Source organism: Danio rerio, chromosome 9, assembly GCF_049306965.1.
Source record: "Danio rerio strain Tuebingen ecotype United States chromosome 9, GRCz12tu, whole genome shotgun sequence".
Classification (NCBI taxonomy): Eukaryota; Metazoa; Chordata; class Actinopteri; order Cypriniformes; family Danionidae; genus Danio; species Danio rerio.
In genome coordinates, this window is record NC_133184.1 from 14322399 (window position 1) to 14337147 (window position 14749).

Below are 14749 nucleotides of genomic sequence, written 5' to 3' on the forward strand. Positions count from 1 at the left end.
AGATTGCTGCAACACTTTAGGTCACAATTCACGGTATTAGCAAACCATTAACTAACACAGCTAGCTTAATAAACTGCCAATTAGCTGTTAAATAATAGTTAGTAAGGTACAAATTCGGTTGAAGTTTTAGGTAGGATTAAGAATGCAGCATAAAATCATTTTATATAACTACTAATGAACAGTTATTATCTAAATAACAGACAAGTATTAATCTATAGTACTTAATAGGATTAATTGTGTCCTAAAGTGTTACCGAGATTGCTGTTTCCTCAATTTAAAGGAGAGTTCAAAAGGATGAGTTTAGTTAGTTTTAGCCACCAGGTTTATACTGTACATCTATAATAAATTAATTTGTCAAGTGGGAAAAAAGTTTTAAAGCAGCTTTAATGATGGAGAAAAATGTTTGTTGAGAAAAAAGGTAATAGCCTACGTTAAAGTAAAGTAATATGACGTTAAATTTAAGCTAAATATTAATAGGTAAATATTAAATAAAGTTATTAATATTAAGCCAGCTGTCAGTGATAATAGATTATCAATAAATCAATGCGTACTTTTGATTTATATGAGTGACATGAAGCTTTGTATATACTATATTGTTTATTAAATTATGCACTCTTAACTGAAGGGCCATGGACTGGCCATCTGACATGATTTACTGTATGTGAGGCATAATACAAAACAGACTCATGTTTCAATAAGCTTTGACCCTCGCCTGATGTTTTGACATGAATTCAAGCCTGTCTCACTGTAAAATCCTCTGTTTAAAACCCCTTCAAACCAAAGTATTCTTGACAGCTTTCTATTTTATTGTAGTAGTTGTGTTTTGTCTTGGTATAAATGTGCAAGGTAAAAGGTGTGTTATGCATAAAACCTTCAATCAAGTTACTTTAATTATGCTATTATAACGAATGACTACAGCCTACTAATTACAGTAATGATGTGCATTTACAGCAACTAATAACAGCACAAAATAATTACATATAAGTAGAAGATGAACCCGAACATGAATAGGGCATAATATCTATTTATACCGCATATACTCAAATACAGTGTAAAACTCGGGATGGGCAGTGATTAATAGTAATAGAAAAGCTTAATTAGATAAAAGTGATTTCAGAAGCATGGAGACATGCAAAACTTGTTTAAATGAATATAGATCTTCCTAAAAATGTAAATAGTTCATATAAAAAGTCAGTTTAGATGTGAAGTCAACACTTCAAAACAGACTAAGGTCATCTGGCCTGTGACATGAAGCTGTGCGAGTTAGTCTGCAGTACTTCAGGCCAAAACACCCTGCAGGGAAAGTGGAGGGCAGACTCACGACTGAGACAGAGTCATGCATTCTCAATAAGAGTGCTCAATAATTCATCCCTGACTGTGAGAGTTCAGTCCTTATCACTGGGTTCAGTGCCCAGCTGTGCCCCCAGTTCACTATAAGTCAAGCCCCCTTCCCTGAACTGATTTGCACTGCTGCAAGAGATGTATGAAAAATTGATGATGAAAGTTTATTCGACTGCATTTCTTTAGGTTAAAAGCTTTATCAGTGACTAATTTTAAGCATTAGATTGATAAATAAATAAATAAATAAATAAATAAATAAATAAATATAAATAAATAAATAAATAAATTGCTGGACTGTTTCAATCTAAATTTGGAGATTTTGAAAAAATGTACAGACTTATCCATTGAATCAAAAATGTTATTTGATAAATATCAAATTAAAATTAGATTTAAAAAAAATTTTTTTTTTACATATTCTATCCAAAATGGGATTTAAATTATCCAGCATTGTGTCGATGCAAATTTGGGTAAAATATTTGACAAATTGACAAAATCAATTTTAAAGATTTATTTAAAAATAATAAAAAAGTTTACTTAAAATTTATAAAAACTAAAAATATTTTAATAAAAAAATTATGAGTTTGTTTTTATTTTACCAATTTAAAAAAAAATTATATATATATATATATATATATATATATATATATATATATATATATATGGTTTGCACGTTATTACTCGATTCAAAAGTTTGAAGTCAGTTAAAATTGAATAAACTAAATATAAAATTAAATATAATAAAGTTTAAAATTATTTTAAAAGAAAATAATTTATTTATTTGATCAGAAATATATTAAAATTTAAGATAGGCAATTTCTATGCTATAAAATATATGTAAATTATGTTTGAATTGCATTATGTGCTTTGAATTGCATTATGAGACCTTGATCTTTCCTAAAAAAATTTGATGTTGATTTTTATTGACATTTTTAATAGTTTAAATTGATATTTTGTTTGTTGGTGTTGCAAATTAAGGTTTGAAAATCTGTCAATAAACTGCCAGAATGTTTTCAGTTATTTTAGGGACTTTTTTATACATATATTACTTTTTATTCAATATATTGTTCCAAAAATGTCAATAAAAGTCCCCTTCTTAAACGGCAGAGTGAAAATTTCAACATCGAAAGTCGATGGAGCAGAAATAAAAGGCCCATAACAAGATTCATTAAAAAAATGGATCAAGACATACATTCATTCATTCATTCCGCCACAGCGAAATAAACCGCTAACTCATCCAGCATATGTTTTACACAGAGGATACCCTTCCAGCTGCAACCCAGCACTGGCAAACACCCGTACACTTTCATTCACACACATACACTATGGACAAATTCGCTCATTCATTTTCTTTTCGGTTTAGTCCCTTAAATAATCTGGGATCGCCACAGTGGAATGATCCGCCAATTTATCCAGCATATGTTTTATTGCAGCGGATGCCCTTCCAGCTGCAACCCATCACTGGGAAACATCCATACACACTCATTCACATACATACACTACGAACAATTTAGCTAACCCAATTCATCTGTAGCACATGTCTTTGGACTGTGGGGGAAACTGGAGCACCCAGAGAAAACCCTCACGAACACAGGGATAACATGAAAACTCCACACATAATTGCCAACTGACCCAATTAAGACATACAGGAGATTTTAATTAACAGTTTTTTTTACAGTGTATTTCAATATATGTTCAAATAAATTAATGCCATCACAGCTGAATTGTCAGCATCTTTACACCAGTATCACAAGATCTTTCAGGAATCATTCTAATATGCTGATTCGATACTCAAGAAACATTTCTCATCATCACCAATTTCGAAAATGTTGCGATGCTTAAATGTTCAGAGAATTCTCTTATAAATTAGTCTCAGCTTTTAGACTCATCTGTATTATGTAAATATATTTAAATTTGGTTTTCAAGACTACACAAGCATGTCCAGCCTCAAGTCTTCCTCATACTGAACTGTCTCGAGAAATATATTTAGCAAATGGAGACCAAATAAAGCTTGGGAAGGGAAATAATGAGCAGACCTATTAAAAAATGATAAACAAAATACTCCGGTTTACACAAGAGCTCAAGGCATGTGCGACTCGGTTCAAATCTGGAAGCATTTTCAACTCTCCCCGTGTCCAAACTTGACCATCTCATCTGAAGATGTGGTGGGAATCAGAGGCTAGAATGAAAGCTGCGTTTAGTTGTTGCCACATTTAAAATCAGCCCAAGTCTCTCTGCGTTTTTGTGAAGGGTCTCCGCATATGAGTGAGCATGAGAGGGACTCAATAGATATAACTGTATATATACAGTTGAGGTCAGAGTTATTAGCCCCCCCAGTTTATTTTCTTTACACATTTCAGCGCATTTCTAAACATAATATTTTGAATAACTCATTTCTAATAACTGATTTATTTACATAAATTTACATATTGGTTTTTCAAAAAATTTAAAACTGCTTTTACTCTAGCCAAACAAATATAACTTTAAATAACAAATAAAACAAATAAAAATATTATCAGAAATTTTGTGAAAAATTCCTGAATCTGTTACATAATTGTTACATAATTTTGGAAATAAAATCTTTAAAAAAAATTCTTAAAAAAAAAAAATTTAAAGGGGGCTAATAATTCTGACTTCAACTGTATATACCAGTGAATTAAGAGTTTAATATAGTTTTTGGTTCACTTTTTTTCATTTATCTGTTATTATGAATTGTATTATGGAATCTTTGCTCCAACATTCCTTTTTAAATGTTGAAAAAGGAGACTTTTATTTACATTTTTAATAGTTTGAAGTGATATTTGTTCCCGGTATTAGTGTTGTAAATTACTGCACAAAAATGTGTACTGGGCTGTTTCTTTATTTTATGTTTTATGGAATATATATTATGTCTTATACAATATATCGCTTTAAACTACTAAACTACAATATAACAATTAAACCCACCTTACCTACTAGATGAAATAACATTGTGTGTTAAGGAAGTGTGCCTCACACAGATGAGTGGGGTTGACAAACCACCTGTTGAAATTCTTCTCTCTTTCTCTCTCTAAAAAATACCCCACCCCCTTAAGGTTATTGCAGACTGAATCCGAAAATTTCAACCGCAATTTCTTCACGTTAAAAAATAAATTTACCTCAGATTGTCAATCGCACAAACTTTTTCATATTTTGTGGTTCATGATTTTTTTTTTATGCTTTTGAATTGCATTATGGGACCTTAATCCTTTCTCCAACTTTTTTTATGTTGAATGTTTAAAAAAAAAAAAAAAAATTTATTTACATTTTTGATCGTTTGAAGTGATATATATTTCCTGTATTGTTGTTGTAAATGAAGATACGTGTTCGGTACTTTTTCCTTTACTTTATAGACTACCACAATATATTGCTTTAACCTACTAAAATGTCAATAAAAGTCACTTTATTAAACTGCAGAGTTGAACTTTCAAACATTGAGCGTTTGTGAAATGTGCCTCACACAGGTAAGTGGGGTTGACCACCTGTATAAATTTTTCGCTCTCTTTAAAAAAAAACTTGCACACTGAACCCAAAATTTCTGCATATAAAAAATTTCTTCAACCTCACATTAGCTACATCTTTATGATGTGTGCATAAAAAAAATGGTTGATGGAAACGGCAAGATGCACATACATTTTGTAAATGCACATAAAAATGTATGCGCATAACTGGGTAGGATAAACTTTTTATTCGAAGAGATGCGCGTAAACTGCGATGGAAACACTTTTACTGTACAAATTCCAGTATGCCCATTTAAAAGTCATGTGATTTTGTTATACGAGATCATGTGATAATAAAAATGTGTGTGAATGGACAAACCAGCAGGCTGAGAACATTGTAAATCGTCTGAAATGTTGTTTTGGTCATTCTAAAATGCCTTAACCATTTCAGTATGAGTGTCATTATATTATTAATTACTATTAATATTTATCAATTATTAATACTATATTATTAATCAATTGAGACTGTGTGTCTTGTGTCTCGTGCCTTGAAACGCCACAACGCATTCACTGCATGTCAGGATTGCCTTCTAAGGCATAAGTCGTTTATTAAACAAACAAAAGATTCAGGCAGCTATTCATAATGCAACAAATTCTGTTTTTTACTGTTGATATTTGGTTAATCAAGAAGTGACGATTTTGTTCACTTTGAATCGTTGGATAAAAGTGCTGCTTTATTTGCATGTCTTTTTGCTATATTCCAGCTTTGCGCATAAAGTTAGTTATTGTCAATAGCTATTTTCTCAATCTTATTGACACACTGTCTCTGAAACTTTCATCTGTTATAAAACACATTTGATGGTGTTCGATTTCTTTTTCACATCCGAAAAGGGAGCAGTAATATCTGGATGCAGTCTTGATGATGCAAGCTGAGACTGCATCTCTCAGAGACGTAATGTCAGAAACAATACACTCAATGGATCTAGTGACATCACTGTAAGGGGAAGCGGTGGGGTTAGGTGTGCGCAATAAAAAGCATTGGATGCAGTTCAGATTGCATCTGCACCAGGTCTCCAGACCCCTCTCATTTTGAAAAGTGTTTTGACAATTTAGGGCTGCCTTACAAGCAAAAGGCAAAATCTAAAATGGTGTCTGAGAAATTAATATAAAATAATACAAATGTTCTGTGTTTTTTTTTTTGTATGCTAGTTTGGTGTGTGTGTGTGTGTGTGTGTCTGTTTGTGTGTTTCTGTCTGTCTCCATACGTTAGACAAACTTACAGTCTTTGTTCAGGATTAATTTGTTTACAGAAATTGGTGGTCTTCTTTTTAATATAAGGTTCCAGTATTGCTTGTAATGTATCAAACCGATGACATACTAAAGTAAACTTTGAATGGTTTGGCATAATCCTGCAGCTTTTTGATCTCTGCAACCTAAGGATGGGGTGGACCCAATAATCATTCATTCATTCATTTTCCTTTAGCTTAGTCTCTATTTCAGGGGCCGCCACAGCAGACTGAACCGGCAACTAATCAAGCATATGTTTTACGCTGCGGATGCCCTTCCAGCCATAACCCAGGACTGGAAAACACCCATACACACTTATTCACACACACACACACATTCAGACACTAGTGTAACTCACCAGTCCTACTGCACCCATCCCGTTCTAAGCTGGGATTAAACCGACGATTCTTTTTATGGGAGTCGGTTGCTCTAACAAGAAGGCTAATGACCTCTAGCGCCTGTCACTAGAGCACCTTTTGAGGTCAGAGGAGTGAGGTTTACCTGGATAGTACTTCGCTAGATGGCCTCTGTTACACTCAGCCCCCTAAACCTTACTCTCATCCCGGACGAGCCCCCACATGTAACCCACCAGTCCTACTACACCAATCCTGTTCTGAGCTGGGATCTAAAACTACAGAATTTAGTTTATCCAATTCACCTATATCGCATGTATGGACTGTGGGGGAAACCAACGCAAACACTGGGAGAACATGCAAAGTCCACACACGCCAACTGGCCCAGCCGGGACTCGAACCAGCGACCTTCTTGCTGTGAGGCGACAGTGCTTCTCAGACCCAATATTTCTTTCTTTTGTTAAGCAGGGAGAGGACAACAAAATTATCTTAACTACTTTGTTTTGTATTGTTTTCAAATTATTACGCAACAGATTAATATGCATTGGACTTGATGGGTAAGGATTAAGTACATGACAAACTTTTAAAATTTGAATACAAAAAAAGGCATACTAAAATTTCAGGCTTCAGTGGGGAAAGACTTTTACTCTAGAACTCAATTCTCTAACAATCCCTTTGTGTAATTAGCACTTCTTGTGTGCACTGCCTCTTCATGTTGAATCGCTGAATGCCTCCTCAATTGTAAGTCGCTGTGAACAAAGCATCTGCTAAATAACTAATTGTTATGTAAATGTACAAAAGCATCACAACGCAATTCATAACCACTGAAAACAATAAGAAACAAACAAACAAACAAACAGTAAATCACAAAATACAGATGGTTAAATATCGGCTATTTTTTACAGTGTGCTAATGCTGTCTTCCACCCCACATTGCCAAATCATGGCCAGCCAAGGAAACCTTTAATTTGTGAGGCAATTTGAGTTGTTAAGTGAAATGGATTTATAATGGCTTGTGATTACACCTCCTTGCGCTGCTGTCTAATTCAGGTTTCCGCAGAGTGAAACTGATAAAAATTGCCTGGCGTCAGAAGCTCTGCTGCAGTCCTGTCTAGCGTGCAGCATGTGCTTGAATGGATAGTCTGCAGTTATGGCGGATTACTGAAGGAATGCACGCTGTTCTGCCAGGCCCGACGCTATGCCTGTTTAAAAGTCATTATTAGTGCTTGTTGTGAAAGGCCGGTTTTTCTTTGTCACTCTTATAGGGTGGAAACTGGCATTGCAGGCACATTTTTTTCATTAAAGCCAGGTGGATGATCATGACTGTGGAGCAATAAAACCTGGACAAATGATGCCGATGACTCTCATTTATCCAAGTCACAGGACTTTTATGCAGATTTATGCTCTGTTAGATGAAGAAAGTACAATGCTGTTCAACTAAACTAAACTGTTGACATTTGCATGTTCAGTCATCACAGACAGTGGCGGTTCTAGTTCAAATGGCACCCTGGGCCACCCCAAACATCCCTCTAGAAATAAAGACACTATGCGGTGGACTTTATATATATTAAATAAAAATAAACAACAACAATATATATATATATATATACAGTTGAAGTCAGAATTATTAGGCCCCTTCGATTTTTTTTCCTTCTTTTTTAAATATTTCCCAAATGATGTTTAACAGAGCAAGGACATTTTCATGGTATGTCTGATAATTTTTTTTCTTCTGGAGAAAGTCTTTCTTTTTTATTTGTTTTATTTCGGCTAGAATATAAGCAGTTTTGCATTTTTTAAACACCATTTTAGGGACAAAATTATTAGCCTCTTTAAGCTATATTTTTTCTCGATAATCTACAGAACAAACCACTGTTAAACAATAAATTGCCTAATTGCCCTAACCTGCCTAGTTAACTTAATTAACCTTGTTAAGACTTTAAATGTCATTTTAAGCTGTATAGAACTGTCTTGAAAATCCTGTACTCAAATATTATCTACAGTCATCATGGTAAAGATAAAATAAATCAGTTATGAGAAATGTGTTATTAAAATTGTTGTTTAGAAATGTGTTGAAAAAAATTGTCTCTCTGTTAAAAATAAATTGGGGAAAAAATAAACAAGTGGTCTAATAATTTAGGGGGGCTAATAATTCTGACTTCAACTGTGTGTATATATATATATATATATATATATATATATATATATATATATATATATATATATATATATATATATACATTTATAATTATTATTATAAGTATATTTAAGTATATTTATTTTCAATAAATATAACAATTTGTTTATTATTATTATTTTACAATTGTTATTCTAAAAAAATAAAAGAAATCAATCCTAAATGGAACTGAAAAACAATGTAAAGACACAACTGGAGTACTATTCTAAGACTTTTGCATGAATATTAATTATGACAGTTCTATAGAATACAAATATATATGTTTTATAGAATTATCTGTTGTCTTAAACCTGACTCATGGCCTAGAATTAATGTTATGAAGTCTTAGTTACCTTCCTGACTCATTATTCCCCCTTTCTGCTTCATAGCCCTGCTTAGTCAAAGTAACATCATCATCATCATATGATATGAACTTTAGTTTTGTCGACTTGGATGTTGACGCATATCGGCGTGCATGTACAGTAAACAACTGGGATCAGGAGCAGCGCTATTGAGGCACGTAGAAAAGGCTTTCTGCGCACATGTATCAATTTGTTTTAATCAGCGTTGTTTTGGTTGCACATAAAGAATAACAAACTTGAGTTGTGAATTGAATTGGGAATGGCCCCTTACGTCTTTATTCTTGGATAATCACTTAATACACTTGCATAAAGTAAATCTTATCTTATAGCTTTTACTAGGGCCCTGTTTTTATGTCCCTGTGCCGCACCCAGCAAGATGCCGCCCTGGGCGATCGCCCATATTTCCCATGCCTAAATCCGCCACTGATCACAAACAGAGTTTTATTATGTCTATTTATCATCTGAAAAATGAATAAGCTTTTCATTGATGGATTGTTTGTTATGGCCGATCTATGGACCCTTTTCACAAGACTGTTGTGATGTGTTTAATGGTGTTTAATCTTAAATCCGTTTTTAACATTTAGATTAAAAAACAAAACAAAATATACGTATATTTATATGTATTTATGTATGTATTATATCATCTTTGCATCAAATTACAAAAAAACTATTTACCCCTTGTCAGGAGTGTTTCTAATGTAGCGTCTATCGGCAGGACAGTAAATTTGATGTTTTTCTCTATTCTGGCTGCCATTATCAATCTCACACAATATTTTTTTCTTTTCTAAAAGTCTTGGTAACACCAGCGTGGAGCTTTTATTGTATTATTTCAGATAATCAGATAATTTAGAATAGAATTGTAAAAAATATTATTTGTTGTACTTTCCCATTCACTGCGCTCTATGTTTACCCAACTATGACGACTTCTGGTACTGAAAAACACAGAAATGTGAAAAGGATCCATTTGAGAATCTGGAATCTGAAAGTAAAAAAATCTAAATTTGAAGAACATTTTCTTTGAAGTTTCTCAAATGAAAATCTTAGCATTGCATTTACTAACCAGAAATGAAATTTTTAAAATATATTTAGAGTATGGAATTTTTAAAATGTCTTCATATAACATTTGCTCATTTTTGCTCGTCAAGGATTTATCATTTTTGCATACTATTGTTGGGTATTCCTACAAATGTCTTCAAAAACTGCTTGTTTTTGGCCACAATTATTTTTTTTTTACTTTAAATACTGGTCACAAATGCTTTAAACTACTTTACACAATTAGAATTGGAAAAAGAACCCCAAAAAAAGATGACACTTCCCATTTTTGTGCCACCATCAAATTTGCAAAAGTGATTTAATATAAATATAAATATCTACTTTAAAGTTTAAAGAACTTTTGTTAAAATAAAATGCCAAAAAATAGATATTAAAAATGCAATCCAATGTTATTGAACAAATGCATTAAAAATTAAACATTGTATTTTATGCATATATAAAATAAGAGATTATATACTATTGCATTATATTTGAAATGATTAAATGCTTCTTGCTGACAAAAAAGCCTTGTGGTTCGAAAGATAGTGATAAAGTATCATTTAAAACAACAATTATTTAGTGTTTTGCAGCTGCTTGCACGTTCATTTTAATTTATTATCAAATTATTATTGCACCTAATATGCCTGATAAGATACAGCGAAAACATGTCGCACTTAAAGGAATAGTTCACCTCAAAATGGAAATTCTATAATTTACACTTCCTCCACTTATTCTAAACCTGTTTGAACACAAAACAAAAAAAAAAAAAATCTAATACAGTTTTTGAATTGATTCTTGAAATTCTATTTCTTCTTTGACTTGTAGTGAAACTGGAAAAAAAAATGTAGGGCGGGGCTTGATTTTTGTCTATTGGGCTGGATTGGATCACTGTGATTTGCTATTGGTCAGTTTCAAGTGTGTGACAGTTTGTCCCACCCTCATGTCATCGTGAGGAATTATTTAGACAAAAAATATGAAGGTACATAAATCACGAAAAAGTTATAATTATGCACAAATAACAACAAGAACACTCAATGTGGATATGTACCCCTGTCTACATTTCTGTAGAGCACAAATTATGTGGCCAGAAGTACATCTGGCGAAATTTCGTCGTTAAAATGAACGGTACGAGATGGTATGATGCCATTGCCAGCTTCTGTTCCTTTCCAAGCTTTCAGCTCACCACCTGCCTTTGTAGGGACGGCTTAACAAAATAATACTGATAAAATAATAGATTTATAAGACCAAAAACTGTCTGTTAGATATGTTAGATGTTTTAAATATTATGTTTTAACTACTATGGAGATGCAATCCAGGGGTATAATCGGGATGGACTGGCCGATTAAAACTGCTCTTGGAGGGGGAGATGATGACGAAGCTCCTGCTGACAGGCTGGGGGTCAGAGTCACCATAAGCTGAGGCACATCGCCAAAGATGCGCTATCTTTATAAACAAACTGCCGATTCGAGTTTAAAACAAGTACATTCTCACTTGAAAAAATGTTACAACTTTATTTTGTGACAGTACTTTTAAAACAGTACGGGTTTTCTCCTCTTCAATTAGCTTTTGCTGGTTAGGCTGCAATGCATTCTGAGATATCTGTGCTTCGCAAGTTCGCACAAGTCACCTCTAGATGCATCTTTGGCAAAAGTGGCGGAGCAAGTAAACATCTGGGAATTTTATCTGTACTTAGCAAGATGTGAACTTTGAATTGGAACAGTACTTCGGCGACGGTTAATGACGCTTTAAGAGGACACAAGAATGCAAGAACCGACAAGAACGCATATTGAAAAACAGCCAGGGTTCGAGTCTGTCGAAGAACGGTTCCAGAAATGAAGTAAAACAAAAGAAAAGATTCAATAAATTAAGAAGCGACAGGCTGAAAATGTGGTGAAATCACGCAGCTGCAACAGCTTTTCTTTTTCTAGATTGCTCTTGAAAACACTATCGGTTGGGTTTAGGGAAGGAGTGGGTGGTCAGTCAGTAAGTCGACAGCAAGCTGGCCTGGTTGGCCGAAGTGTATATTGTGCCCTCTGGTGGATTTCAACAAGAAACATTCGAGATCATTAAAAAGCTTACCCGTCAGCCTCTGGTGGATTCACAAAAACAAAAACTGTGAGCAGACCTCCGGTCACACATTTTCACATTTTCACACACTCAGAAATGTAGATGGAGCACGTTTCCACAATGAGTCTGGGTTGCAACAACAAACACAGCAGTATTCCATTAAAATAAGAGTTATTTTTGATTTCACAATCTCATTTTCACAATTTCATGCTACACCTCTACAGGAGAGGAGTGCCTGACGATGGCTGTGAAAACGCGCTGTCAGAACCAGCTGAAGCGGAGGAGGAGCCGCAGTGACCGTATGGCAAGCCGCTTGAGGGCCCGCAGGAGTCCGGTGGGCAGGACGGCCCGCATGGAGCACAGCAGTGGCCTCTGCGAGATTCACTTTCTCCCTCTGGTTGTTGGAGTGAAAGATACCAACCGAACCCAACGACTGCGCTGTGTAGGTGAGTCAGCTGAGGTGGTTCAACCGGCTTAATGATCTCTGGAAGTCTAGGAAGAAGCAGTAACAATGAGCTGATTATGATGGTATAATTATCCTACTTTGAGTAGGAATTAGATACTATTTAAAAGTCTTGTGAAGTGCTTTGAAATAGGCTGTTTTGTTTGATTTGTGGTGTAATTTTAACTGAAACCAGACATGACAGGACATAAAACAGCCCCTCCCCTTTTAATAAAATAGCCAATGGACCCTTTTCACTAGCCTGTTATGACACGTTTAATGGTCATCAGCATCCTAAATCCTTAAAAGTTTTTAAAATTTAGATTTTTTTTTTACAAACATATGAAGATTTATACACATTTATGTATGTATTATATAATCTTTGCTTTAAATTACACAAAATGAATTACCGCTTGTGAGAGGTGTTTCTGATATGGAACAGGACAGTAAATTTGACATTATTCTCTCTTCTGGCTGCCCTCATCCTACACATGTTTTTTCCTATTTCTGAAGTCTTTATAACATCCTTGTAGAGTTTTTCTTTAGTTATTTGAGCAAATAAGATTTTGAAAAAAAATATTTGTTGTATTCTCACATTCACTGCACTTTAAGTTTTCCCAACTATGACGACTTCCACTTCTGAGAAAGCCAGAAATGTGAAAAGGGTCTATAGCTTTTCATTTGATCACAGATCTGCCAGTGTGAGTGGTTGAGCTTAAGCGCATATAAAAATAACACACTGATACTAGAGAGCATTTAATTGGTCTCCAGACTTGATGAGAAACTGAAGGATGAGGTGACGACAGAAAATCGTTGATCCATTTAGGCCATTTTGTTTCTTTGTTTTTCTTTTTCTAAGAATTTCAATTCTCTTTGGAACTTTTGTTGTTGATGCCTGATTTTCTTGTAACTGTAAATGACTAATGCACAATATAAAAAGGAAGCGACAAACTGCAAGCTTTGAATGTTTCCATCTTTTAAACGCCAAATTTGTCACTGTTTTAGAGCACACCAGCTTATAAATATACTTAAGACAAACATACTGATATTAATATCACTTTTTTTTAAATCACAGAGACTTTAAAAGTCCTGCTCTAATTTTTTCTGCCAAGATTAGAAGCGATAATGAAAATTCTGTCATTTACACATCTTCCACTTGTTCTAAAGCTATTTGAGTTTATTTCATTTGTTTAACACAAAAGACGTTCTGTAGAATGTTAAAAGCCTGTAGACTTTGACACTTTATTAGGTACACCTGTACAACTGCTGATTGAAGCAAATTTCTTATCAGCCAATCACATGGCAGCAACTCAATGCATTTAGCCCTGTGAACAAGGTCACATCAATTTACTGCAGTTCAAACCGCAGTTAGCGTCAGAGTGGGGAAAAAAAGGTGATTTAAGTGACTTTGAATGTGGCAAGACTGTTGATGTCAGATGGGCTGGTGTATTTCAAAAACTGTTGATCTACCGGATTTTTCACGCACAACTATCTCCAGGGTTTACAGAGAATGGCCCGAAAAAGAGAAAATATATAGTGAGCGGCAGTTCTGTGGGCGCAAATGCCTTGTTGAGGCAGAATGCCCAGGCTGGTTCCAGCTGATAGAAAGGCAACAGTAACTCAAATAACTGCCTTGTATGAGGGGTTCAAGCTGGTGGTGGTGGTGTAATGGTGTGGGAGATATTTTCTTGGAACATTTTGGGCTCGTTAGTACCAATTCAGCATCGTGTCAACGCCACAGTCTACCCGAGTATTGTTGGTGACCATGTTCATCCCTTTTATGACCACAGTGTACCCATCTTCTGATGGCTACTTCAGGCAGGAAAACGCGCCATGTCATAAAGTGTGAATCATATCAGACTGGTTTCTTGAACATGACAATGAGTTTACTGTACTCAAATGGCCTCCACAGTCACCAGATCTCAATCCAATAGGGCACCTTCGGTATGTGGTGGAACGAGAGATTTACATCATTGATGTGGAGCCAACAATTCTGCAACTGTAATGCTATCATGGCAATATGGACCAAAATCTCTGAGAAATTTTCCAGTATCTTGTTGAATCTATGCCAAGAAAGATTAAGACAGTCCTGAAGGCAAAAGGGAGTCCAACCCGGTAGTAGTAAGGTGTACCTAATAAAGTGGTCAATGAGTGTAGTTTCCTACTATAGAAGTCAGTGGCTACCAGTTACCAAAAATCTAAATTTATTGTAGTGAAAAAAAAAAACATATATTCTTT

At 34.5% G+C, this 14749-nt stretch overlaps 1 protein-coding gene across 1 annotated transcript in view; it reads left to right on the forward strand.

Moving 5' to 3' along the window:
* si:ch211-67e16.11 overlaps nt 1-14749 on the forward strand; it is a 46031-nt gene that overhangs the window by 779 nt on the left and 30503 nt on the right. Inside the window, exon 2 of the mRNA XM_682096.7 lies at nt 12294-12515. Within this exon, the coding sequence (XP_687188.2) occupies nt 12294-12515 (222 nt within the window). The remainder of the gene's footprint in view (nt 1-12293; nt 12516-14749) is intronic.